The sequence below is a fragment of the Stigmatopora argus genome, chromosome 19, assembly GCF_051989625.1.
Source record: "Stigmatopora argus isolate UIUO_Sarg chromosome 19, RoL_Sarg_1.0, whole genome shotgun sequence".
Classification (NCBI taxonomy): Eukaryota; Metazoa; Chordata; class Actinopteri; order Syngnathiformes; family Syngnathidae; genus Stigmatopora; species Stigmatopora argus.
In genome coordinates this window covers 12,217,319-12,244,586 of record NC_135405.1, presented here as the reverse complement: position 1 = coordinate 12,244,586, position 27,268 = coordinate 12,217,319, and the positions used below count along the sequence as shown (strand labels likewise).

General features: G+C 41.2%; 3 protein-coding genes and 3 long non-coding RNA genes across 10 annotated transcripts; 3 read left to right on the top strand and 3 right to left on the bottom strand.

Moving 5' to 3' along the window:
• The first annotated feature begins 257 nt into the window (after nt 1–257).
• coq8aa (coenzyme Q8A, genome duplicate a) lies at nt 258–10,310 on the top strand. The gene is made up of 16 exons (XM_077587728.1): nt 258–541; nt 2,736–2,842; nt 3,460–3,542; nt 3,613–3,957; nt 4,639–4,705; nt 5,709–5,783; nt 6,898–7,026; nt 7,759–7,844; nt 7,916–8,056; nt 8,158–8,239; nt 8,704–8,797; nt 8,868–9,009; nt 9,075–9,182; nt 9,245–9,310; nt 9,391–9,477; nt 9,539–10,310. Exons 2-16 carry the CDS (start codon nt 2,749–2,751, stop codon nt 9,824–9,826), a joined length of 1,887 nt encoding a protein of 628 aa, XP_077443854.1. The 5' UTR covers nt 258–541; nt 2,736–2,748; the 3' UTR covers nt 9,827–10,310.
• A 479-nt stretch (nt 10,311–10,789) lies between these two features.
• LOC144064240 (uncharacterized) lies at nt 10,790–13,781 on the top strand. Its single transcript, XR_013296741.1, has 5 exons — nt 10,790–10,933; nt 11,461–11,565; nt 11,647–11,729; nt 12,588–12,688; nt 13,566–13,781. It is a non-coding gene; the product is annotated as an uncharacterized LOC144064240 (long non-coding RNA).
• On the bottom strand, nt 11,581–13,794 carry LOC144064241 (uncharacterized). The gene is made up of 2 exons (XR_013296742.1): nt 13,620–13,794; nt 11,581–12,660 (listed from the first exon to the last, which is right to left on the bottom strand). It is a non-coding gene; the product is annotated as an uncharacterized LOC144064241 (long non-coding RNA).
• A 6-nt stretch (nt 13,795–13,800) lies between these two features.
• Nucleotides 13,801–16,802, bottom strand: stum (stum, mechanosensory transduction mediator homolog). The gene is made up of 2 exons (XM_077586593.1): nt 16,450–16,802; nt 13,801–14,365 (listed from the first exon to the last, which is right to left on the bottom strand). The coding sequence occupies exons 1-2, from the start codon at nt 16,685–16,687 to the stop codon at nt 14,175–14,177; spliced, it is 429 nt and encodes a 142-aa protein (XP_077442719.1). The 5' UTR covers nt 16,688–16,802; the 3' UTR covers nt 13,801–14,174.
• A 2,705-nt stretch (nt 16,803–19,507) lies between these two features.
• On the bottom strand, nt 19,508–26,590 carry LOC144064236 (EH domain-containing protein 3). 5 transcript variants are annotated; one of them, XM_077586590.1, is made up of 10 exons: nt 26,283–26,590; nt 26,107–26,194; nt 25,590–25,865; nt 23,768–23,944; nt 22,971–23,068; nt 21,967–22,108; nt 21,799–21,898; nt 21,559–21,729; nt 20,710–20,874; nt 19,508–20,639 (listed from the first exon to the last, which is right to left on the bottom strand). In XM_077586590.1, exons 3-10 carry the CDS (start codon nt 25,814–25,816, stop codon nt 20,112–20,114), a joined length of 1,608 nt encoding a protein of 535 aa, XP_077442716.1. In that variant the 5' UTR covers nt 25,817–25,865; nt 26,107–26,194; nt 26,283–26,590; the 3' UTR covers nt 19,508–20,111. The 5 variants fall into 5 exon arrangements, with proteins under 5 accessions (XP_077442716.1, XP_077442715.1, XP_077442714.1 ...); XM_077586589.1 differs by having other exon boundaries at nt 25,590–25,862; XM_077586588.1 differs by having other exon boundaries at nt 25,590–25,884; nt 26,302–26,590.
• LOC144064239 (uncharacterized) lies at nt 21,334–23,081 on the top strand. Its single transcript, XR_013296740.1, has 3 exons — nt 21,334–21,919; nt 21,993–22,111; nt 23,002–23,081. It is a non-coding gene; the product is annotated as an uncharacterized LOC144064239 (long non-coding RNA).
• Nucleotides 26,591–27,268: the final 678 nt, after the last annotated feature.

Sequence of the window (27,268 nt, the reverse complement as noted above, 5' to 3'; positions counted from 1 at the left end):
GTACTGTTTTATTAGCGTATTGTCGTGAACAATGAATTTTAATTGCAATAAATAAGATGAGGAAAAAGGCACTTTATTTAAAAAGTAGGCCATGCGAAAAAAAGTAAACAAACAACTTCCGTGTTTTACTTCAGAACTGACCAATGAGAAACCTCGTTGGGCCCTCCGCCTCCTGAAGACAGCCAATAGCAAATGAAAACAGGCGGGTCTAAGGTAGCAATGGGCGAGAAACTCCCCCAAAACAGCGCCCTCCCCGAAAGAAATCTCTCCAACGGAGATTCCGACGGTATCGCCCACCCACCAGGGGACCACAGGGGGGCGTTCGTGCCCGTGGGTCGAGTTTGGATGTCAAAATGCGGGTTGCGGTGGTGCTGCAGGAGTTTTGACCTCATGGCGTTGACTGGATCAGAACTACACGCCACACAGCCTGCAAGTTGCTCAACATGAACTCTTCGTATCCTTCATCTTCGTAATTTAGCATTTAAAATCGTTTGGAGTCGTGTTTGACCTCGTGGAAATCGAAAAAGAAGTGCGATTGCTGGTGAGTAAACGCAGATCATCACACAGATTATCGTAATCGGACGCGTTTAATCCTGCAGATTTGCAAACCTTCGTTTTAAAGTGCACGTGTTTGTTTTAAAGTGAATATTTTGCACCACTGAAATGTGCTAGCGATCTAACATCAACGTGGCACAGTTTGCTTCAAGCGAGCCAATTTGATTCAGTTGCAAGGCTTTAATTCGACCATAGATGTTTAATTACATATAAATTCATTAATTCCATTACGTGGAGCGACTTGTTATTGTAGTCGAATGAAAGTGACGTCATCTGGTCTGCGTCCTCGCTAACCTTGTACTTGGACTTGATGTCAATAAAGTTAAAAGTTTTATACTCTAGTTTATTTTCTTAACTTTACTACTTTATAGTATAATATATAAATACAGTACGCAGTATACATTTAAGAAACTGTTTTGAAAATTCATTCTCTTGCAACACAAGAAGTTTAAAGTTAAATACGTATAAATAATTGAATTCTTCTATTCGGATTTTTTTTACCTTGTTAGATTTTATTGAGAATATTTTTAGTTTGAAGCTAATATCCAATCTACACAAGTCTTGTTGTCATTAAAGTCAAATTTGAATTCCTTGCCTTTTACCATACGCCAACGCACATTGCTAGATACCAAAACAAACTCTTGCCTTCACTTTGTTTATGACCTACTTTTTTATCGATAAGACCGTTCACTTATCACTTCTGTGCTAATGTTTGATTTACCTTATCATGTCGTATTGTTACATTCTGCATAAACAACATAGCGTATATACGGTAAATAATGACATAACCACATATTTTCAAAACAAGAAATGATACAAATGAAAAACGAATAAAGCTATATTTGTTTCTTGTTTACTCAGCCTTGCCTTAATTTGGGATGTGACTGTAACACTTCCCATCCAAGCAGTTCACACAAACATGGAGTCTACGTCCTATTTTTATTGCGATGACTGAACCGATTGCATGTGTTTGTGTGTGAGTGGAAATTACGAAGAGTCCCGACCAGACAACAGCTGAGGCTTACCCGTGTGTTTTTGTTTGAAACACACACATACACGTGTAGTACAGTTAATCCAGTTTGGTCACTTGCGATAACTTGTTTTGGTCCCTCCATTTTTCTTCCCCTATCATTTGTTTAAAACGGAAATTGGTTCACATTTTGCAATAGTAGTTCCTCAATCGTGGTGTTTTTTTAGTTGTTTTGGTGGAAAACTGCCTTTAAATATGATTATTAACTCTAAAAAGCTCAAAACTGGACATAAAATGGCAAAAAAGAACATTTTTACCCCCAATAATCTAATACGCATGCCAGGCCTGTAGGTGGCGATGTCTTAGAAAAATGCAAAAGAAAAACGATAATGCGATCAAGTTGCCCTTCATTTTTGTTTTGATGATGAGACGCGAACCCGTGTCAACACTTACTTGATACTCTTGCCCTTCATTTTGACAGTCCGCCATTGTATTTAGCGCGTAGCGTTCACTTACACTCCCATTTGTTGCCGTTGGCTTAATTTCGCAATCTCAGCTGTTGCGCAATAACAGCTCTTATGATTGGTAATCATAACACAACCTTGTACAAGCATGTTGTCATACTTGAAACACATAAGCAAAAAAAAAACAACAAAACGCCTTGTAGTAGAGGAATGTGGGTGTGGCTGAGGCATTAAAACAAAAAATAAATAAATAAATTAAACAAAAAAGTGAGGATATCCTTTGAAGGGTGAATCAATGTCCTTGAAACGGTCACCACACCATGAACCAATCACAGCACAGGAAAAAAAGCGGTCCCGGTGAGGAGAAATTTGAAATCGGATAAGTTCAAAAAACACCAAAACCCAAAAAATCGAGATACATGTTCTGGAAGCTAAACAGAAAAGCAAACGTGGACAAAGTAGACGAGCTATTAAAAATATAAGGACATATTTTTGCAGGTCAGTCCTTATCGGAGAAGTTTATTTAGAACGCGTTGGGGGGGAAGCGAGCGCTAAGTTTAGCGCTCCAACCTCAACGGCGACAACAATGTGGCCGTCCGACTTTCAACAGCATTCCTCCCGCCTCTTGTCCAAAGTGCGTGCGGGTATTTTAAGGCGTCCGGCGGTACCCCGGCCAGAACGCACGTGTTCTCGCGAAGCGCTTCTTCGCCGTCGCTCTCCAACGCCGTCGTGTGTTGTTTTTGCAGCGGATCATCCGTCATGGCGGGCGACCTGACCAAGTTGATGCGAGGCTTGACCAAGCTGAGCCAGGCCGTCGTGGAGACGCAAAGCCACGCCCTACGCGGCGCCACAGGTGGGTGGACTCCTTTTACGGCAACCGTAATTAATCGCATCGGAACGTTGTCGTGTCTGCAAAGTACGATATAAAGTCGTATAAATGAAAATGAGTTTTTTTTCCACCCTAAAAATGCTAATGCAATTAGCTGGTTAGCTTCGCTTAAATTATTTGATTGAAAATGTGTGTTAAATCCAGAATTCATTTGAATATTTTGACCAAAGTTGTTGTTATGATAAAAAATGACCCCCAAAATGTATTGAGCTGTTGACATTTTGTGTTTAATATTCTTTCACATGCAAATTTTAATTGAGGTCTTTTTAAATGTTCACATGTAGTGAGCTGTTAAATTAGAGTTGATTCTTTATAGGACATTTATTTAAATACAAAAAAAAATCTACTTTAGAGTGATTTTTTGAAAATGTCATTTTCAAATGATTTGTGGAAAATGAAAATAATCCATCATAATTATGAAGTTACTTGGATTGAAAACACTTTTAACCGATCTAATCAATGTAAGAAATGTAAACTCAGCAAGTGGAAATGTTCCTTTTTTCAATAGTTTTGACGTCCAATTCATTTTGACCAGTTTGGATTGGACGTGTACGAGTAACGCTTCTTAAAATGTTAAATAGGTCTTCCCGATGTGGGTGCCGCCGTGAAAAATTTACAATCGGCCGCCGAGCAAGGCGTGGTGGCGCTGGCGGCGAAAGCTGAGGTAAAAACGTTGCTTTAAAAAAATAAAAACGAACAAAACAAAACTGTTTGGTTTTTTTCTCCCAAAAAAGGAGCTGAGTCAGCAACGAGTCACCCCAGAATCGGACTTCCCCCCCGATTCGTCCGCGTCGGAGTTCAGCGAGTACGACGACTTCGTCGCCGATCGCCGGGCGGACGGCGAGAGCGCCAAGGCCTCGCCGTTCGCCGGCTACAGAGATCCCTCGCGAGAGTTCGGCAAGCGCTGGTACCACGGCGACGCCCGCCAGCGGCCCACCCTGACCTCCGGCTGGATCGGGGTGTCCGGGCGGCGGTCCTACCACCAGGATCCGTCGTCATCCGTGGGCGGCCTGACGGCCCAAGATCTGGAGAAGGCCCGGCAGAGCAAGCGCGCCGACGTCAAGCCGCACAAGCAGACGGTGGGTGACCAGACGTAGCATTGACCTCTGTGACCTTTCATGCTAGTTTGCTAGCATTGATGGCGACGGCCGTCCGTTACGTTTGTATTTTTGAATTGGTGGTTTTTAATGAGGGAATCCTTTGTCGTTTTCTTTCTGTTTTTTCTTGAGTTGAGCTTCATTATTAAAATTCCATATGAATCAAAAATTGAATATTAATATCAGTTTAATAGAAAATTGTTGTTATTATTGTATTCAATGGGTTGACTCCAAAGCACGTGCATAATAATAATACTATGCTGTCATAACAGTGCTGAATAACGACTAAAAAATGTCAATTTATTTAGATTTTAGCTTTAAAAATAATGCACGTATTAAAATTCACTGTTAAAAATGCACCTGATTTTGAATGAGAATGTATTCATTTGCTTTGTGATATAAAATAATATAGTTTTTACTTTTTCCCTATTTTTAAAAATGTTAATTCAAAAAAATAACAGTACATCTGCTGATTTTTATTTATTTAACGGAAAAGGAAAATAGAAAATAGCAAGCCTTGTCCAGAAATTCATTTTCTGACCTCTGTGACCTTTCAACGCTATAAAATGTTTCCTTGTTTTGCTTTTTCAATATCATTTTTTTTAGCAATTCTTTCCCGGCTTACATATTGTTGACTGTTCCGTATTTTTTGATGCGTTGCAGCTGAGCGAGAGCGCCCGCGAGAGGAAAGTGCCCGTCACCCGCCTGAGCAGATTGGCCAACTTTGGAGGTAACGCCAGCATTAGCATTATTAGTATTAAGCCAGCCTTAACATCACTGGCTTCTCTGCCAAATAGGCGCCCCCGAATGGCGGAACGGAGCCAAATTTAGCCACAACAAAACAAGAGGGGCTTTTAGCTAGCTTGCCAAGGGGAAAAAATGGGCCTGCGGGGTCAAATTGGGGTCACTGTCTCGACACAAAGGCTAAAAGTGGTCACCGAAGATGCTTGAAGGAGAAAAAAATGATTTTATTTCTTGATTTTGAACTATTAATAGTTGTTTTTGTGTATTTCAGTAAGAGGATAGTGGGAATTTGACTTGCATTGGATTGGATGTTTATCGCCGTCAATCAGCAATAAGTTTAGAGGTATAATGATGTTTGGAAATAGGAAATATATATTTATGTATATAATTTTTTAAAGGGGTTTGTTGGGTCAATTTTTGGGGGGGCTAAAATGAATAAAATGCAATCAGTTTTTTTAATGTATTAGTTTACATTTTTGGGTATTAATGCATTAACTGCCATTGACGACGACAACAATTGCCAAACTATCCGATCAATCAGATGACTCGAAATGAGGTCACATTTTAGTAAATCAAGAAAATGCGGCGTGACAGCTTTCTTTCTCCTTTTTTTCTTTTTTTCCTCTTTCTGTTGCTGTTGTTGCTTTGCAGAATTGTGTTTTGATGATGTAACCGTGGTTATGTAACGGCCTTGGACCAGTTGTACAACCCCCAAGTTGTCTTTCCAATGTCAAGGTTGTCAAAGCAGATAATGCCACATGAAAATTAAATTAAAAAAATAACTTTTTACATTTGGAATAGCCCAATATGGTCTTTTTAAAATTTATTTAAATGGGAATATTAAAAAAAAACACTGGGCTTGACCCTGATGTCAAAACAATACTCACATACAGTTTATATCATTATATCTGATATTTGAAAAAGCTTCCTAGCTTAATTTAAGGAAACAAATACCAATTAACGCATGCAGTTCCTTTGTCCTCCACCAGGTTTGGCTGTGGGTTTGGGTCTGGGCGCCCTGGCCGAAGTGGCCAAGAAGACCATGCGACATAACGACACCACGGGTAACACACACTTTATTTGATTTTGTCTTTTCCGCTTGCGTCGAGCCATTTAAAGTGGCCGTGTTTGTTTAAACGGCGGTAGAAAAGGCGACTGGTGGAAATTCCGCCGTTCTTTGTCTTGTTTAGCGACACGCCGGTACACGCGGCAGGCGGCACACTCCAAATAAACAGACGCTCCCTCTTTGCAGTGATCCGCTTAATCACACACACACGCCTGTTTTTGTTTGTAATCCGTTTGTCAGGCTACTTGCGTCTGTCGCCTTTTGACCTACTGACACGTTAATAAACATTGAATTGAATGTTTTTATTGTCATTATACAAGTAGAATGAGATTTAAAGCATCACCACCAAGTGCACAAATAACAACAACAACAAACAAATAACAACAAATAATCAATAAATAAATACGTAGTTAACATCATAAGTAGTCAACAACATAAGTAGGGAAGTGCACAAATAACAACAACAAACAAATGAATGAACAGATAAATAATCAATAAATAATAATAAATAATCAATAAATAATAATGATAAATAATCAATAAATAATAACAATGAATAATAAATAAATAATCCACAGAGAGAAATAAATAAGTAGTCAACAACATAAATAGTAGGGAAGTGCACAAATAACAACAACAACAAACAAATAACAACAAATAATACATAAATAATAAATAAATAAATACGTAGTTAACATCATAAGTAGTCAACAACATAAGTAGGGAAGTGCACAAATAACAACCACAAACAAACAAATGAACAGATTAATAATCAATAAATAATAATCAATACATAATAATGATAAATAATCAATACATAATAATGATAAATAATCAATAAATAATCTATAACTAATCAATAAATAATCTATAAATAATCAATACATAATAATGATAAATCTATAAATAATAATAATGAATAATAAATAATCCATAGAGAGAAATAAATAAGTAGTCAACAACATAAATAAGTAGGGAAGTGCATAAATAACAACAACAAACAAATGAATGAACAGATAAATAATCAATAAATCAAGAAAGAAAGGGATGTTTTCACACTGTTTTGTTTGTTTATTGATTTGTTTGTTTATTTATTTGTGTGTGTTTTGTAGGAGAAAACAAAAAGGCAGTGCTGAGCTCGAGTCCCTTTTTGTCCGAAGCCAACGCTGAACGCATCGTGAGGACTTTGTGCAAAGTGCGGGGTGCCGCGCTCAAGCTCGGACAAATGCTCAGTATTCAAGGTCAGTGGTCATTTGAATGCACAAGAAACAGGCAACAATTAGTCACGCCCCCTTTTTAAAAAAAATGAATAAACATGATATGAATGTAAAAGTATATACCTGAAACCATACCCTTTTTTTCCTGTGAAAATATATTGAGGAAAATGGATATTGTATGAATACAAGACAATGGACATTTTTTTCAGGAAAAAACATACATTTCAAGATTTTTAGTTCATAAATCCATATTTTAATAGTCGTTTTCTGTAGGACGCCTACCACCGTCGATGGCGGCGAAAGGGTTAAATGGCCATTTCCCCACGTTGCCGTGTCGCACGTGCGCGGCGTCGCGTTACGCAACAGGTGTAGGCAGTTCGCCCGCGCCGTAAACATGCCGTCAGCGGGATCGGATTTCGTCCTTGGTTTTATTTCCGTGGCGACCTCGGCCCGCTCGTCCTTTCCTGTCGTCACGGAAACCGAGTCCAAGTTCATCGGATAAGATTTCAGCGTGTCTTAAATCAAACCCCAAACGTCCAAAGTTCGCCGTGAGCACTCGACACGTTTAAATGTCAGGAGAAAAAAAGCGTAAAGGGCGCCGGCCTATTTTCAAAGTGACAATAAGGTGCGCGTTCTGACCTACTTTTCAGCTTCTATTGATGTTCTACACCTGCCATTATTTTTTTCCATCCTTACATTTAGTTTGACAGATTGCTATCATACATATTTTGTTTTGATCATTTTTTATTTTCCCAGACGACGCGTTCATCAACCCGCAGCTGGCCAAGATCTTCGAGCGCGTGCGTCAGAGCGCCGACTTCATGCCCATCAAACAAATGACGGTAAACCGGGCTTTGGAATCGGCCGCCGAGTTTAGGAGACGAACCCGTTGACGCGTCATGCTCGTGCTCAGAAAGCGCTAAACAACGACTTGGGTCCAAACTGGAGAAACCAACTGGAGAGCTTCGAGGAACGTCCTTTCGCCGCCGCCTCCATCGGGCAAGTCCACTTGGCCAAACTCAAAGACGGCAGGGAGGTGGCCATGAAAATACAGGTGAGGACGCGGCGTCCTGGGGAATTGGAGGGGACGGGCGTCCCGTCTGGGAGAGGCTGGAAGTAGCCAATCAATGATCCATTTTCATTTTTCCTCATTAGTATCCCGGCGTGGCGCAAAGCATCAACAGTGACGTCAACAATTTGATGACCGTGCTAAGTATGAGCCACGCGCTTCCCGAAGGTACGATAACACACACACACACACACATATGCTTATTTTTGCTAATTAGTTCATATGAAAATAATATGTCCCCTCGCCTCTGGCTGGGATTGGCTCCAGCACCCCCCGTGACCCTAGTGAGGATAAAGCGGTTCAGAAAATGAGATGAGATTTTCATTTTAATTGGGTTTGGGTTGAGAATGAATATTGTCAAGGTTAATTTTGTGTGTTTTTTTTTTAACTTTAAAAAATGGAAAAAACTAATATGAAATAAAAAATAATACAGTTTTTTACTTTTTCCCTATTTTTAAAAATGTTAAGAATTGAGAAAAAATAAGAGTACATCTACTGATTTTTATTTATGTAACAGAAAAGGAAAATAGAAAATAGCAAGCCTCTACATTCTAGAAATTCATTTTCTCTATAATTTTTTTTCCTTCTTTTGCTTATTCAATATCCATTTTTTTCTTCTATTTTTTTTCCAGGCTTGTTTCCCGAGCACCTGATCGACGTGATGAGGAGAGAGTTGGCGCTAGAGTGCGACTACATCAGAGAAGCCCAATGTGCCAGAAAATTTCGGTAAAAAGCCGTCGTGTAAGCGTCCAAACGTTCAATACGCAAACACCGGATCTTCATATCTACGCCCAAGGGAGTTGCTGAAGGACCACCCGTTCTTCTACGTGCCGGAGGTCATCGATGAGCTGAGCAGCGCTCACGTGCTGACCACCGAGCTGGTCCCGGGCTTCCCCTTGGACCAGGCCGAAGGTCTTCCCCAGGAGCTCAAGAACACGGTCGGTGGGAAACTGTGCCCTCCGGTGGCGAAAGACGGAACTCAAAGACGTTTTTGTCTTCTCAGATCTGCGAGAACATCCTGAAACTGTGCCTTCGGGAGGTCTTCGAGTTCCGCTTCATGCAGACGGACCCCAACTGGTCCAACTTTTTGTACGACCCGCAGACGCACAAGGTGAGCTCCGTCGGGGAGAAAAATACGAGGACGGGAATGTAAATACCAACGCGGGTCGGCAGGTGGCGCTGCTGGATTTTGGAGCTACCAGAGGATTCGATCAGAGTTTTACAGATATTTACATCGAGGTAAGACCAACGCCGCTTGGACGTACGTACGTGGGTGGGTGGCGGTCTAGGAGCTGAAAAATGAGGTCTTCTGACGCCAGTTGATCCGCTCGGCCGCCGAGGGTGATAGAGAAGGAGTTCTGAAGAAGTCCATTGAGATGAAGTTCCTCACCGGTTACGAGTCCAAGGTATAATACATCATTTTTATGGTCTAAAAGTACCGTACCATAGCGTCAGATACTTTGTTAGGCAATGGAAAACGCCCACGTGGACGCGGTGATGATCCTCGGCGAGGCCTTCGCCTCGCCCGACACCTTCGACTTCGGCGCCCAGTCGACCACGGAGCGAATCCACAACCTGATCCCGGTCATGCTTCGCCATCGTCTGACGCCGCCGCCCGAGGAGACGTACTCGCTTCACCGGAAAATGGGCGGCTCCTTCCTCATCTGCTCGCGTCTCAACGCCAAACTGCGATGCAAGGACATGTTCAATGAAGGCTACCAGCGATACTGGCGGGGCCGCACGCCGCCCGTTTGAAACCCGGGACCAATCGGAAGAGAGCCGAAGTGTCGGGACGAAAAAGCCAATGTGCCCGGGTTGACGTTTTTTGTCTCTTCATGCTGTTTTTGACAGATTTTTCTACAAGATGATGGCAAAGTACTTGTTTAAAGTCAGTCAGTTCGTGTGGACCAGGACCGCAAGTGTCTTTCTATGTCCTCCATGCTTTTTGTTTGATACTAGCGTGCAAATGCAGGAAATATAAAATGGAGGGGAAAAGAAGAGGCAATAGAATAATGCTGGAGAATATTATTATGGTGTAGATTATTTTCCTGTTTTTTTCTCCTCGCTGCTGTTCAGTTGGGAGACTTTTGTTTTTGTTTTGGTGGTCAGTTTTAATGAAGCTCAGGGTGATTTTGCTGCGTAACCATTGACAAGAATTGACAAAATTATCTTTCCTTTTTTGTGTACTGCTTGATTTTTGTCCATGAAAGTGGATTTGACTATTAAAAAAAGAATAAGATTTGTGTTGTGAGGCTCTATTTCTTTTTGCAAGTGTGGCTTTAACACTAGTCATTAAGAATGAATAATACTACATAAAACAAGGGAGAAAATACACGAAATATAAAACAATGCTAGCAAAAACATTAGCTATAGCTGATAAAACTGGGAGGAGCTAATGGACATGTTTAACAGTTAACAACTGGTCAAAATGAATTAATTTGATCAATTTAGGATTGCTATCTTAAGATATTGACCGTAAGTAATAGTTTTCATGGTTTAAATGATAACGTTGTCATTTTAACGTGATACTTTGATTTTAAAATTATGACAAATTATTTGTTTTCTCCTGATTTGTTTTACTTCCGTCTTTACTGAAGCGGAAGTCAGCACTTCCGGGTTTAATCACCAGTGGCGCGAATTGCAGGTGGGTTTGTTTAATACCTCGGCCTTTTCAAATGTTTTGTTTATTTTAAAACGATATTTTAATTTATTTAGAATAATTTGGAAACCACCGCGTTGTTGCGTAGTTACCTAGTAGTTAGTTTAGTCAATTACAAGACTTTAAAACGGACTCTGAACGTTAAATAACGGACTTTGAACGTTAAATAATTCGTTTTGGTTTGTCGAAGGCAGAAGTCAAAGGTACATATTTCGATTAAACGTATCAATTTCTCATTTTAAACGTTGTATTTGTTTTTATAAATCATTCATTTAATTATATTACTCGCTTTTAACCTGACGTAGCAGCACGAAAATACATTTAAACTGCTAACAAGTAATTTGTGTTGAATACTGTCAACCAGCAGGTAGCACTGTTGTCCTAGCCCTTTTTGACTCCTTATTAAAATTATTATTATAATTAAACAAAAAAACGGAGTTATTTTTCAGTAAAGACGGAAGTAAACCTAATTTAAATTATTATTATTAAAGCATTTGGGGTGTAAAAATGTAAATTGGAAGCCATACTAATAATAATCATGTTTACAGTATATTTCTGTTACAGAATCGTTTAATCCCACTCCCTGCTCTTTTCTTCATTTTCAATTTATGAATTTGTAATCTATAAAAAGAGATTAAGATGTGGGAACTTCCAGGGTGAGCTGCCCCATATGTTTTGTTTTGACATCTCACCCCCAACTCTCCCGTGTTTACTTTTGTGTTTCATGCAGCAAGTTGACGACGATGTCCTTATTTGGTCACGAGAGGAAAGTCGGCAGCGTCTCATCGGGACCACCTTGTTGCCTCTTCTTGGTTATCTGCTTTTTCTTCCACAAGTAAAGACAAATATCTCCCGTGAAATGTTTTAATGTCAATATTAAGTGTCACACAAGTCACATATACTCTTTTGTTTGCAGTACAAAATAACAAAAAACAACCAAATGTACATGCCAGAACATTTTGGGATGTCTGTTCTCTAACCAGCAAAACAACAGCACCAGTAAGTACAACAGAATATTATTTTTTGTGTGTGTAAGATTGGGTGTTAAAGTTAAACTTTGTCAAGTATTGTCCTGTGCCATGCTCCGCCTACACGCCTTGGCAGAAACTCAAATTCTTCATAACTTAGCATCAACCATCTGTGTAGTATTTTGTGGCATTTGGACCAGTTGGAGTATGTTTTTTTTTGAAGGACTCTTGGAAAAAAAATAAAAATGACACCCAAAGGAAAGTTTCAAGCCAAACTGGAAGACTTCAAGCGACTTATCATTGTTTTTTTGACACTTTTTGACTGTTCTGCCATTGACTAACATGCTTAATTTAAAATATCAGTCAAACCTAAAATGGCTGTTTGGAACCTAACTGTCTACCAAAATGACACAAAATGGCTGTCTTGCTGCTACCAAAGTTCATGCTTCTAATTATATACTATACTACAGCTAATACTGTCAAACAATATTACAAAAACATGTTTAAAAAATAGTTTGGTTAAAAAAACCCAGCAAAGTGATATATATGCCACTGTTTGTTTTCACTTTTTGAACAAAATTCTTGAACTAAAAACACAAAAGAGCACAGATAAGTGAAGCAAAAACCTGCGTAACACTGATGTAGTAGATATAATTTAACATAAAGAGAAACCCACGCCATCATGAATAAAGTTATCCAATTCTTTGTCTCCTCTGTTTAGCCTGCTAAGCTAGCATGACACAGCAAGCTCGCTAACATTTTGACAGACCATTCCTGTCTTCTTTTACTCCCTTTTTTGTAGAAGTTGTTTGTTATCTTCTGTTTAAAGGAAAAAAAGGTTGCCATCTTGTTGTTTAATGACAATAAATGTCAATAACTTGACTTTTAGGATCAAAGTGCCTCCGTAATTCACCGCCTGGACTTCTTTCAAACGTCTTGCGGAATGTTCTGATCTCTGTATCCTGAATGTGGAAGGAAAATAGGTTGAAGGTATGAAATGTTTCCTTTTTTGTGCTCACGGTTTGCAGAATAATAATTTGAAAGTTACACAGAATTTTTTTTTGTTTTCTTTTTTCCAATATGGATTCTGTAAATACAATTGCTAGCTAGTGATTTCCAGTTTTCCTGTAGACTGGTTCTTAAATAATAATATATATTTTTTGTTTATATTGTTATTAAGTTTGCTCTTTAATCTGCCAAATATTTTTATTTGTTGTAATTGTGTAATAAAACTGTTAACAATTCCACCCCAAATCAATAATTCAATTTTAATTATGTTTTCTCTCTCAAATCTAATGATATTGAAGTTAAGGAAATGACTACAGAAGCCATTTTTTGCTAACCTAATTTTATTCAAATAAAGTGATTGCAGTCAATGAAAAATAACTTTAATATAGTGAAACCTATTTTCATTACCATTGACAATGACAGACGTCCCAAAATGTGGTATGTTTCTATCTTCTGATGTGGTAGTTTCTAACAAGTAAGTTGGGAATGAATAAATCATTATTCATTCGCTGTTAGCCATCCCAGTTCACGGATTGGATGTCCAAGTGTGGTATTATTATTTTTAAAATTAAAGTTTTGAGTTTTTATAATAGATTTTACTTTATAAATCGCCCTGAAACACAAATTCAGAATGCAAACTTTGACGCAAAAGTCTCTGATGTGAGAGTTTAGTCATAAGCCACCTCGACAAAAAAATACCCAAATAAAATACATGTAAAAATAAAATAAAATGGTCACATCGCTAACATGGCCTTGTGTTGCTTTGGCTCACACAGAAAAATCTACATTTGTTTTCGAAGGGCAGTTAGAGCGTCATATTAGACGCAAACTGTAATTTGTTTGCCTTCACTCTCTTCAGGAAGCTTCCTTTGCAAATGACTGCAACCAGAAGGGAAGAAAAAAATTAACCTACCGTCAGAAACTTGGAGCCGGCAAGAAGATGTGGGAGAGAGAAAAGAGACCGTTAGTGCTTGAACATTTTCACCGTGACACGCTGAAACATCACCCGAATGACACGAGCATTGGTCGGATCACCCCCCCGAAAAAAAAGGCTGGATGAAAAGGGAACGTGGGTGGAATTAATGCGAGGGGGGAATACGACGAAAAAGATGCGGGAGAGATGGCGTGTGGGAGGAGAAGGCTGCTCATTAGGCGGGTGGGAGTCAGAAAAAGAAGAATGGATTGATCACATGCCACGCCGAGGATCATTAAGGAAGGAAGGAAAGAGGGAGGGAGATAAACTTGTTATCCGAACGAGGCGGGAAAGGCAGCGCGACGTGTCTGACACGCTGCCGTTGACTGTGATAGACGTCCAATTCGGTGGAATCAAAAAAGTATGCGGTGGGAAAAGTTGGAGTATGAATAGCACATATATAACAGCATGAGAGTTTCAATACAAATGTTTGCCGATATTTCATTCTGCTGCTTTGAATAAAATGTATTTTTTTCTGTTTTTTGACCAGATTCACTACTGACTTGCCAGGATGACCATATCCATGCCCCAGAAGATGCTCATGATCCAGCCCACCATGATGACGGCCGTGGCGATCTGGATGAAGGCGGCCGCCACGTTGAGCCAGAAGACGCAGCAGGCGCCGCGCTCGGCCAGCAGCTCGCTGCGGGCGCCGCACAGCACAGTAAAGGCCGAAATGAAGGTACCTGTGGGATGGGAAAACATACTCATCAAAATTAGTGGAGCATTCCGAGAGAGCAGACCTTCGGGCAAGCAGCCGGATTAAGAATCCATTAATTGTTTAACGCCCTCGTCGTCCAAAAATTGCCCAACTCCTCCTTTTTAAGCTTCTCCATTGCTAATGCATATTTTTCCCCCATTAAAACCCCAAAATAAAATCACCTTTTCACTTTCCCCTTACAAACACACCCCACAATTTTGATAGGAACCCTTTTATTCATCGCATAGATAATTCCTTTTCTGACCTCATTGCCCCAAAAGTTATTGCAAAATGACTTTTTTGACCTTTGACCTCCCGAGCTCAAAATGTTATCGCCTCTTCTGTTTCATATTACAAACTCAAATTTTGATATCCCATTATCCGTTGAACACAAACACCCAGGCCAACCAACCTCCCTGACCTTTGAGCTCATAATCATCACACACCTATTTTGTTTGTTGTTGCAAACATCAACGTACTATAATAAATTGTAGCTGATAAATCGTAGCTGATAAATCGTAGCTGATAAATCGTAGCTGATAAATCGTAACTAATAATCCATTGAAACGCTCTCGAGCGCAAGCGTACATACAGAATCGAATACAAATCATAATAGAGAATAAAAATACCCTAACATAAAACAACTCGTTAAAAAAGCGCTTTTATTTCCAAAACGCTCCTCCGCGTTGCTATCAGGAAGGAAATAAATGAAGAGAATCCACAGCCGTTCTTTCAATGCGAACATCGGCGACAGCTCGTGGCTAACGCTACGAATAAATCTCAAATTGCAATTACGATCTTTTACGTGCCAACGACTCTCGCACCCGTCGTTTGGAGATGAGCGAGCACGTGGGAGACGTCTTTTCTGTCCAGATACCAGTCCCACTAATGACTATAATTACACAAAGAAGACTCTCAAGCACCAGTGCTCGTGTAGGAGGCTAATCATAGTGTTAAAAAAAGAAAAAAAAGACAGGAGTAGTAAAAGGCACACAATAGAAGCCAAGTCTCACAAAGTATCAGGTATTTTCTTCCGTAACTCATCGTCGTAGGAAGCAGAGAAGGATGACGAAATACAGTAATAGCAATTTTCAAAAATATTCACAATTTCAAAAAGGGGAATAGCAATATATAGTTATTTTTCTTTTTAATTAAAAAGGAAAAACAAATACCCATTTTTTAAATAAAACGTACATGCTCTATTTTATACATATTTAAAATTTTTAAAATACGTTTGGCTAAAAAAAGTGGATTTAAAAAAAAATAGTTCTTAAACAAATTCGTGTCAATAACAATGACAATTATAAATTCAATTTCTGTGTCCCGATAAACCACAAGGACGATAGCGAGCACCCAACGTAATTATCGATTTTTAATTAATTAATTTATTTTGGCCTAGTCTGACGACGTAGAACTAAAGTCAGCGCTCGCTCGCTCGGGACCAAACGGCGTCGAAGCGCACACGTGACCGAATTGTGTTCATTTTCAGACCGTGTTGTCATGACAACTGGTGGCAGCCGTTCAATGAAATGTCAAGGCATTCAAGAAAACGCAGCGTGCAGGTGCCCCAGACAATTTAGTCAAGTCAACCTGGCCGTCTGGGACGCGCCTCAATTATTTTTTATATATTTTTTAAACCGGGCATCTGTTGGTGGCGTTTTCCAGCAGATGCCTGAATGATTGATTGAAGGAAATTGATATTTAAAAGAATTAACACACGTGATTTATTTCGTTCGGTGACGTCAATGTTAACCAATTCTAACATAGTTTTTCACCATTACTATAACCTTTTTTGTTTTTAAAACACATGACATCATATGACAAAGTTAATAAGAACGAACAAATCAGCATCTACTCTTTTTAAAAATTATTTTGTATGTCAACAAAAAATTAAAAGTACTCAACCTAATTAATGATTAAAAAATGACACATCTTTACCAAAAAAAACCTTACCAAAGCACTTAACATTTTAAACTGGACAAAATTGTTGCCTGTAATATATAATTAAGTTATTTTACTCATTACGCAGAACCCCCCATTGAATCAATTGTGTCAATTTCAAACACTCACCTAATCCTGGTATAAAGGTGTTGAGAAAAAGGCATATAACAGCCATAGGGAAAGGCATGGTGGGTATAGCGGCCCTCAGGGGTCCCTTTTTCTCCCGAACCTGCACCACCACGCCGCCACCCCCTGGCGCCGGACCCCCAGACGCTCCTTTGGCCCCCAAACTCTCCCCTCCAACACTCCCCTCCTTCTCTGCCATCTTATCCCCACTTCTCAATTCAAATTCCAAAAATCTTCTCATGAGTGAGGCCTCTCATCCAGATACCCTTAAAAATATGAATAGTATGAATAAAAATTCCTTAAAAGACCAGTATAGTTTGATCAAATGTGTTCTCAGACTGAGAGAAGGCGCTCGCAAAGACCCCCCTTTTCCCAACTCCCCCCTTCCCAGCACGCTGACACCATTTAAAGCGACAGCGCGCTTTTTAAAGCGCTCATTGTCATCTGAGACCAGCGCACTAATAACCATTTTTTTAACGCCCCCATCGCAGCAGACATTCAATTCATATTTCTGCCCCACCGATGTCAAACCGCACGTCAACCGTCGCACGGTCGCTGTCGTCCCTCCCAGTTCAAACGGATTGGACGTCTATCGTCCCGTCATTTGAGTAATTAGTACCTCAAGTCAATAAATTCAACTGTGGCATGCCAGCTTGTTCATTCCGTGTAATCGATTTAAACCAGATCATAACAAACGTAAAGTGCGCTATAAATATTCCCGGCTAACAATTTAATGGTCTCGACTCTCCCGCCTTGGGTTTTATCTCCTAGCAACCCGAGAAGCCTCGGGTAATTACTCGGGCCCGATATTGATCTCCCGCCTTTTTGGCTCCGTCTCCAATTTTAATTTCCTCGCGTAAAGAGACGTCTTTTTTTGGCACGTAAAATGAACGAGGGGCGAGTCGCGTCTTCGTCTCGGAGGTGGAACCCGGAACTCTATCGCCATGGCAACGGGATGGGGTTGTCAGGGCAGGGAGGGGGTCAACGTAGCAAGTTTAAAGATTTTTTTTTCGGTAATTATGGAAACTTGTTTGAAATGAGCAGCATTAGCCTGATGATAATCATAATTAGCGCGTGCGTACGCTAGCAAGCTTTAATGATGTTCATTAAAATGCAACGTCCCGAAAGACCGAAACAATGTCTGAAAAGGTTGTCAAAAAAGTTGTTTTGTATTATTACGATAGAGCGCTCTGAAAATTCAGACCCCAAACCAACTTCTGCTCATCAATTCGAAAGTTGGTCCAAAACAAATGTCTTAAATTTTATCTATTTTAATTTTCCGTCCCGTGAAAATATCTAATCAAATGAAAGATAAAATACAAAAATCAAGCTTGAAAAAACAAGGGTGGAACCTCATCGACATCTGACAGTGGAGAAGTAACGCCACCTGCTGGCCGTACACAAAACACGTGATCCAATTAGAACGGTGCTAAGAAATGAATTTATTAAATGAAAACACAAAAACGAGATAACCCCTCCCCAAAAAGTTCAATGTATCAAATGACTCGAAAACAATAACAGTAATAGTTCTACGTTTCTGTACTAGGTGGCAGCAGAGCCTCATAAAGACAGACTAAAAAACATCACTACGTAATGTTTCAGCTTTACTGCATGCGTGCAAAAATATGATCCAAGTTCATCCTGTTCAAAAGAAAAAAAAAAGTCCTAATATGCTCATTTATCACCGCGATATGAACACCGGCCCTCCCCGACAATAAAAACAAAAAAACGCGGCAAATTCCAAACTAAATACGTCCCAGTACTAACATAAATAGAACCATGTTATCGCACGCGTGCGATTACATATTTTAGAATTTCGCCCGTCACTCAACGTTCTTTTTCTGTGTTATACAAAAAACACAATGTACACGATGACTTCACTCTACATATTTGTATATTAAAATCATATCCTAGTGTTTTGATCTATAATTAAAGAGCGGAAGAGTTCATAATTGAGCCTTCCGGAACATTTGTCACAGTTTTCTGGGTGACGGCTGCCGTTAATTAACATCTTTGTGTCGGCACTCCCTTCTTGGAACTTGTGACACCGCACCCTGACGCGCACACACACACACACACACACACACACACACAAAGTGTAGTTTTCCCTTAGAGAATTGGATGAAGATATCTAAAAAATCCCAAGAATGGACTTTTTGTATTACGATACATTTTTGAAAAATTTAGCCCCCAAGGTCAGTTTTAAATCGCATTCTGAAATTCGTTAGATATGTCAATCATGAGTAGAGCGCCAAAAAAACTTCAATGAAGCAAGGCTAAAAGCACTCAAGTATTTTACACTAACTTTCTTTTTTTTGTGACATTTTGCAAAACGTTTTCCTTCTATTCAAGACTCAAAACTTCTGACCTATGGGGTGTGTACACTTTATTTTCGTGCCTTTTCTAAAGGAGAAAAAAAAATGCATTTCAACACAGTGATGTATAGCTTCCTCACACACAGACACACACAAACATGCACATTCATCACACGTTCATGCGTCATTTTACAGCAAGGAAGAAAAATATACATTTGTACATTTGGCTATTTTTCCTCATGGAACAGATACGCTATCATCTCATCCAATCCGGCCTCTCCGTCTCCCTTTTCCGGGAAATGGTGGCGTCCTCAAAATAACCTGCTGCTTTCATTTGTCTGCTCGCTCAGGGGCTCCGTTGGGATACGCATGGCGTCGAATTGGACAGTGTCGGGGTCAAGGTGAGACAGGAAGGGGCAAACAAGAGGAGGACTTCCCATGTTAAGTGTCGCCGTCTATTTTTTAACTCGTTGGCTGCCATTGACGGCAACAGACGAAACGTTTTTAAAAAGTCGCATACACAATAACTGTGTTAATTACCACAAAGAATTGACATGGTTCCACTAAAATATGTTTTCTTACAAAAAATCCTGTCATGCTCAGCTGATTTCTGATCAAATCAAGTGAGATTAATTGACATAAATATCTGATTTATAGCCTTTTGTGGAAAAAAAACCTGCCAACTCAAATTCCCCTCAATCTCAATTTGTATTGATGTGGAAAAACACGACAATTTCAGCCATAGCTCATGTCATAATGCAATTTATTGTGCCGGGAACCTTTATTGAAAGACTTTACATTCACATGAAATTAAACGCGAGAACACGTGATGCTAAATAGACATTTGAAGTACTTGGAGTCAATTCAAGTGGAGTTATATACTGGCATTTTGCGAGTAATGTGACATTGACAATAAAGTCTACAGCTTGAATACATGTGTCGGTTAGCGTTAGCGAGTTAGCATGTTAGCCTCAAACATAATGATTTCATACAATTTCATATATCACGACAGGAATGCGTCCACGCAATAAGTCACATTAGGAACATGGTAACATTTAAGACAACAATTTCCCTGCCAATATCTTTCTTTTTGTATTCCAGTCGCTTCTTATTTTTACGTGCCGCTCCCCCCCAAAAATTCCAATGTCCAAGATTGTTCACATTGTTGAGACATTTAGACAAAACAAAATGTCTTCCAGTGTTTAATTTTTAAACATTTTTGCAGATCATTACTGTAACAGAGGTTCGACTAAATAATATTTGGGTCTGAGGATTTCCAACAGGAAGCAGGCTTTCTCCGACCGCATTTAGTTCTGAACGTGGATGGGCGCCATCTCGCCATCTCGCCATCTATTCGGCCATTTTCCTCTTGGAGGGAGGCAGCAGATGCGCCGGCAGCTCGGCGGGCAGCTCGTGTCCCTCCAGCTTGACTTTAATGAGGTGGTTGGCCAGCGCGAACTCCTCGTCGTCCAGCATTCCGTCCTTGTCGATGTCGGCCAGTTTCCAGATCTTCCCCAGCACCGTGTTGGGCAGCTTGGACTTGACCATCTCGCGCTTGGCGTTGGCGCCCGTCACCTTCCCGTTGACTGGCGACAGCGTGTAGAAGATCTCGTCGTAGGCCGGCTTGTCGCGGGACACCACCCACTCGGCCTCGTCGATGCCCTCGCCGGCGCCCTCGCCGTAGCCGTGGCCGAAGGGCCCGTCCAGCGTGCCGTCGAAGGCGCCGCCCTTGACCGAGGGCTTGGGCCGCTGCGTCTCCTCTTGGCGGACCAGCACCATCAGACCGGCGATGTCGTGAGCCAGCATGTCGTCCACCGCCTCCAGGAGCTTGGATTTCAAGGGCTGGAACTTGGTCAGGTCTTGAGATTGGAGCTGGTCCTGCAACGGAGGGGCGTTGGCTAGCGGCGTGTTTGCTAGCGCCTCGGACAAAAGCGTTCGTTTTGCTTACCTGCATCCTCTTGAGGTTTGGGAAATCTCCGGGCGATATCTGATGCTCCCTCTCTATGCGCTTGTAGATGTCTCCCAGGCTGGCGATGAGCTCCTTCTTCTTGTTCTCCCTGCCGAACACCGCCGGCATCTCCTTCTTCAGCGAGCTGATGATGTACGCGTGGACCTGCGACACAACGCCATCAGGAGACGCCAAGCCGCCGCAGGTAAAGTGCAAGTTGCCCGTTTCGCTACTATCGACGGCAATAGACGTTATGAGTGGGTTACCGTATTTTCTCGCATATTAGCCGCCTCCACGTATAAGCCGCACCTGTAGAATTGCCTTAAAATTGTTGAATTTTACAATTTTTCTTGTATAAGATGACAATTTTCACGTCTGTTTTCATGCTTTTAATAGGGAGTACAAATATGTTACTTTGAATGAAAAATCTTAAGAAAAATCAGCACACTTGGTATTTATAAAATACTGTATAAATCCATTGCTGGATTGCGCATTCCTAATTTCTGCGCATATAAGACGTACCCTCGATATAATACAGTCATTTTTTAAATAAAAAAATACGGCGTTTATGTGAGAAAATAGGGAAACTCGCGACGTAAAACAAACCCACAAACCTCCAATTATTTTGAAATTATCCGCAAGTGTCGCTTTATTTAATGTACTAGTCACAGAAACAAAGGCAAATTCTTTCTCGTGACCTCAAAGCCCAACGCTCGCACATTATCGGCCCTCAAACGGGAAACGTGCGTCGAAATGCTTCCGACAAGTTGTTGAGCGCCAGTCCCCGAGACGGGAAAGGGGAAATCGTTGACTCCAAGGGTCGAAAAGAAAAAAAAAATCCCAACACACCTTGGCCAATCTCGCCCGCTTGATGAGATCGTTGAGCTTCCTCAGGGCGGCGTTCCGCGGCAACGACTGGATGTCCTTGAACAAATCTTGCTCCTCTGCCTCGAACAGCTTCCTGTTGTCGGGGATCAGCAGCGGGTGCGACCAAAAGGACCCGATGTAGACGCGAATGACCTGGCGGCGACCCGGCAAAGATTTGCCTCAAGGCTCGGCGGAAGGACGGAACGAGGAATGGACACTCACCTCGGGCGTGTTGACGATTTTGCCCAGCGACCACATGAGCGCTCCGTACACTCGCATCAGTTGCTGAGTCTCGATCTGGTCGGCCTTGTTCAACACCACCCTGACCGCCAAAGCAAACGTGGTATTTTTCGACGGTGGGTGCGGACGGGCCTTTGTATGTCGCCGTACCTGATCTTGTCCTCGTGGTTTTTCAGCGCCTTTATCACCTCGGAAAACTCGTCGGAAATGTCCAGCTTGTGAGCGTCGAAGAGCAGGATGATCCGGTCCACGCGCTCGGCGAACCACTCCAGCACGGCCGCAAAATCGTAGCCTGGTAAGAAATGAAAATTAAAATATGTGTCAAATCCATTCGATCTGGGAGGAAGTGATTTGATGCCATTGGTTTTTATTCGCAGGCTCAAAGAGCATTCGTACATATATATATTTTTAAACAAATCCCTCCAAACGATTAACAAATCTAAAAAAAAATGTTATTTATTAAACACGACAGCCTGAATAATTCCCATGCAAAATCCATTAGCGTGTTTAATACCCAAGAACTGCAACCAAGAGTTAGCTTTCAGCGGTTTTATTAATTAGTAGCATTGCGTTTCTTGCGAAAACACCCAAAAGCTACTCTTGAGTTTTTGCGCAAGCACCCGAATTTGGGATAAATAAATATTGCCCTTTTATCCAACTGAATTTTGTCAACAAGATTCAGTCAAAAAGAGCAAGGAGCAAATGCTCAATTTCTTAACATGGCACAAACAATACCTCCATAAGGACACCTACGAATGCTGCTATAACCCGATACCGCCTCCTCTGGACACATATGGTATAAACATGCAGATCGGTGCATAGAGATAGAAAAGTAAGACAGGAGAGAAAATGTAAAAAAAAAAAAAAGTGGACAGACTAGCATGTGTTGGAAATAGCACCGTCTTGGAATGTTTGACTTCTATTGTCCGTCGGTGTGGCAACGCCGCCGTTTGGCGTCGGACTGAAAGGGATTCTGGGAATTTCGGTTTGTGTAATGTTTGCGCATAAATTGGCCTTGAACATTGAGGATGCCAACAGCGTGCGCTGCCTTTTTTTTGGCTCCACTTCCTGTTCTTTCAAAGCAAAAGGGACGTAATCCCTCCGAAACGCTGACACGGGAGGATTGAATGGGAGCGGACAACGCTGCGTTTTACCTCGACTGATTCTCTGTTTCTCTCCTGACAGGATCCCCGGGGTGTCAATCACGCTGATGCTCTCCAAAACGGGGTTAGTCAGCTGGGCGCACACAAATCTACACAAACACACACAAAAATACAGCTTGGCCTTGACGGGAAAATGTCAGATTTGATGGACAATGGGGGAAAAAGACCAGTAAGAGGATCTCGAGTAAACACAAAAGATCTGTAAGGAAAATAATGACCTCTGTTCTCCGCACTCACTCACTTTTGGCATCCCAGTAGGATACGCTTTCTTGGGAGGAGATGGAAAGACCCTCACGGCGGGGTTTAAATTACCGCTTGACTCCAAGCTAGTCTTGTAGGAGGATTTTTTGAGCGTTTTGGGCCCCAAAATGGCCGCTTGAGGAGGCAGTAGCTCTGCTTGATATGCCTGTCAAACTTTGGCGCAGGATTTTTACTTTTTAAGTTGCACTTTTTCCATGAATTGTATATAAACAAGAAACTTCCTAAATTTTTCATAGCTTTACTTGGCATTTTCTTCAAATTCTTTACTTGGGTCAATCAATTTCCTCCTTTTAATTAAAACGATAACTGGAACGTCAGAATTGGGCCAAACTGGTTCCATGCACGTTTCACGTCCGACACCGGAATTTCTCCATTTTTTCCCCCCTCCGCCCTTAGTGTCATGACACACACCAGCGACCCGCACGTGACGCCTGACTGCCGAGTGCGAGGAAACTCAATCTCAAAGGAATGTGACGCTTCCGTGCGGATTTTCATTTTGTTTCCCTTTCTCTCGTAGGCATCCCGACCTGTTGAGGAAGGCGTTCCCGAAGGCGTTCAACTTCCTGAAGGGCTTCTTGGGGTCCACCACCAGGGCGTTGCCGGGGATCTGCCCCTCGCTGTCGCCGTGCATCACCGCGATGAAGGAATCCGTGGTGGGCTCGGGCCCGATGCGCATCCCGGGGAAGTCTTGCTCCAACAGGTAACTGTGGGACAAGCCGAGATGTTTAGCGATAAGATGAGAACGAAAGTGCAATTTGTTGTCCCAGTTACCCAGTTAACCCCGGGCAGATGGCGCCACGCGGTTTTAGCGGCAACATCGGATTAAACTCCGACAGATCCCCCCCTAGCGTGAGCTAATGCTATTAATATATTTAGGAAAGCCTCCAAGTGGAAGCTAACGAACTAGTTTGGAGCAAAAGTAGTTAAGTTTGAAGCACGGTCGAAATGCGCAGTTGATTTTTGTTAGGAATTTAGACCACGATGACTTCTTGCAAGTGAATATCGGGTTATAAATCCGTCACGGTCGCGTGTTGATGCAGTAAGTGATCGTTTCAAGCGATAATCTCAATCTCGTTAACTCATCTGGAGCTGATAGACGTTTGAACTTGTCAGTCCACGCAGAGGATAAAGAATACGGGCCCTAACATCAATACATTTGCTGTCGAAGCGGGTTGCGGCGCCGTATGTTTTGCAAATCAAAATAAGTTTTCAGAAATTGGGTAAAATGGGAAAAAATAAGATTAAATTATTGTAATTTTTTCATAGTGAATGAATCTGTCCTTTTATTATTGTAAATACAATTACAAGCTCGGAATGATCTTTCCAGGTTGCGTGATCTACGGCCCTGAAGGGGCCACAAATTTTGCCGGCAATTTTAAAGTGTTAACAGATGTAAAGATGACTCCCCTCGCCCTCTCCTTTAAAAAAATAAATATATTAACACACACATATCGATGTGTAAGCAGTGCCTGGTGGTGCCGTCTCCGCTGACAGGTTTGTATAAAAACCCAACGGTCCCGGCACTTGACGTAAACACGCGTCCTCCTTTTTTTGCCGGGTTCAAAACGTATAGTCGTAGTCGGTCTAGTTTGAACATTAAAAGTAATCATTCATGAAACGTGCCTGCCGCTGCGCCCTGACCGAAGGTTACCGAGCTTTTCGGACATTCCTCGCGGCACTGTTAAAATGGTCACCCACCGCTCATGTTGCTGACTGGGGGAGGAGGTGAGGGCGGGGGAGGTTTTGGCGTGGTTGTTAGTGAAAGTTTAACGCAAGGGGAAAAGAGGAAGGAGATGGATGGGATGTATGCGGGAAATAGCTGTAAAGGGCCAATTTAGCGTTAGCGCTGCTTTAGGGAAAAAGAAGGAACTGGAACATCCAGAAAGTTGTTTTAAATCAATGTTTCATTTGATAAATTCATTCAGGTTTTTAATCTCTTGTTTACATTCTCAAAAGTCATTCTAAAGGGAGCCATGTTTTTTGTTGTTGCGTTTTATTGATGTTTCCATATTAGAGCAAATTAGGTCATTGCAATTCAAATTGTAAAGACGCTGTAAAGGGATGTCAATTGACTGAATAGGAATGATAATTGATTAATGGGTTAACCCCTTGATGCCTGAATGTTCAAATCACCTCATCGCTAGGCGTCCAATCAAACGCTTAATTCATCCATCAACAGGAATTAAAAACTAGTTTGTGAAGTTTCTGCCCAGTCAAGTTATTTTTTTAAACAATCTTTACATCCAATGACTAAAAATGTCCATATTCATTTATGCTATAATATAGTAAGTGTCAATTAAAGCGCTATCACAATCCGATGTTAACACGATTGTCCTTTGTTCTTCTTACCGTATGAAGCTGGTCTTCCCCGTGGAGTACTGTCCCACCAGCAGCACCATGGGTTTGTTGTCAAAGTCGGCATCCTCCAGCGCCGGTGAGTGGAACTCGTGGAACTTGTAGGTCTCCTCCAGGGGCAGCAATTTAGTTTTGTAGAGTTTCTTCAGACCATCGCTGACCGTCTGGAAGACCTCCGGGTCTTTCTTCCTGCGGTCGTCCACTCCCAGCCAGCTGAACATGGCGACGACTGCCTTTCTTCTGCTTCGCTTCTGCCGATGAGCTGGTCTGCTGGAGGTAAGTCGTAAATCTTAAAGGGTGATCACAAGGTGAATGGCTTAAAAAATGTCACTTAAGAAGCTCAAGATTGTCCAACTCTGGCTAAAAAACTACAATACACTAGTAAATGTTGTTTAAATGACAAATATCGTGTCGATTAAAACGTCAATATGTGGAAATGTTCTAAGTATTGGTTGTGGTTCTAGCAAGCTCATTTAATTATAGTGCAAGAGGGGGAAAAAAGGTAATATACCCGAGCTGTCAAGATTTTGTTGTCCCAATTACATACGACGCTCTAATTGCATTCTCTTCATCCGGGTTCTTCCGACGTCTTCCAAGCCCTTGACGTTCCAAAAAAGACAAAAAGACAGCTTTGCCTCGATCCGATTCAATATATTGAAAGAATAATTAATAAATTAATAATAATACAGTTCTAGGACTATTATACCACTACGGGGCCGTGGGCGAGCACAGGAATCCCATCAATGATGCGCGGTGATGCCGTTATCTTGTCAACCGCCGTTATCCTTCCTTCTGACAAAAATACGGTCTTATAAATGGGAATCTGCCCCGTTCAGAATTCGAAAAAAATATGTTAGGGTGGGTTTAGCTGTTTTAGGAGCGATATGAGCTGCTGCCGGTGTTTTTTTTCCTCTCTCTCGCCTCCTCCTGGAGCTCGTATTTAAATGCCGACTCGCAGGGGAACCCGAGCTAACCGGAAGTGGACCGCAAGCGGCCGAGTGCCCCGTCTGTGGTGGCCCCGCCCAGCAATGGTGAGCCCTCTAGTGGCGAAAAGCTAAATGATACACTATAGTACATTTGCTTATTTATTTGATATATTCACGAAATATATTCCGTGGGCTGCCAGTTTTAAGTGAATGTAATAAAAATTATATTTGAAAAAATTAGAAATCATACATGAACGGGTTATCACAGTAGTAAGGTCAGTTTTAGTAAAGAAAAAAAAAACACCTTAAGACTAGACCAGTGCATGTGTATTTACTACATATAGGCATTTGGCAATGGTAGTGGGTTTAAATGGAGATACATATTTCATTTGACATTTTGGCGAATATTGAGGTTTTCATTTTTGCCAACAATTGGGTCGAGTAGCGTTATTGCCAATTTACCTCCCTGGCTTCCTTATCACGCCATATTAATAATAAAAAAAAGAAAAGATAACATTTAACAAACACAAGCAATCAATGAGTCCATCATTTAAGATATTATGCAGCGTTTTGAGAGTAAAAATGTTTGAACAATCACTGTTTGAAGACGGTGAACAAAGAACGAATGCCGTCTGTCTAAGTGCTTCTCTATGGCGACATGCCAAGCATATTTTGCCAACTAGGGTGTGTCAGCGGAAGCTTTTGTGCCAAAATGACAGTTGCTTAAAAGTCATAAACAAACAAACA

Coding starts and splice junctions, on each gene's coding strand:
- coq8aa (XM_077587728.1), top strand. CDS start 2,749: ATGGCGGGCGACCTGACCAAGTTGATGCGAGGCTTGACCAAGCTGAGC. Junction 3,543..3,612: donor CGCTGGCGGCGAAAGCTGAG/GTAAAAACGTTG, acceptor CTCCCAAAAAAG/GAGCTGAGTCAGCAACGAGT. Junction 7,845..7,915: donor TGCCCATCAAACAAATGACG/GTAAACCGGGCT, acceptor GCTCGTGCTCAG/AAAGCGCTAAACAACGACTT.
- stum (XM_077586593.1), bottom strand. CDS start 16,687: ATGAGAAGATTTTTGGAATTTGAATTGAGAAGTGGGGATAAGATGGCA. Junction 14,366..16,449: donor CACCTTTATACCAGGATTAG/GTGAGTGTTTGA, acceptor CCCATCCCACAG/GTACCTTCATTTCGGCCTTT.
- LOC144064236 (XM_077586590.1), bottom strand. CDS start 25,816: ATGTTCAGCTGGCTGGGAGTGGACGACCGCAGGAAGAAAGACCCGGAG. Junction 23,945..25,589: donor GGGAAGACCAGCTTCATACG/GTAAGAAGAACA, acceptor CTTGTCCCACAG/TTACCTGTTGGAGCAAGACT. Junction 20,640..20,709: donor CAAACCTCAAGAGGATGCAG/GTAAGCAAAACG, acceptor CCTCCGTTGCAG/GACCAGCTCCAATCTCAAGA.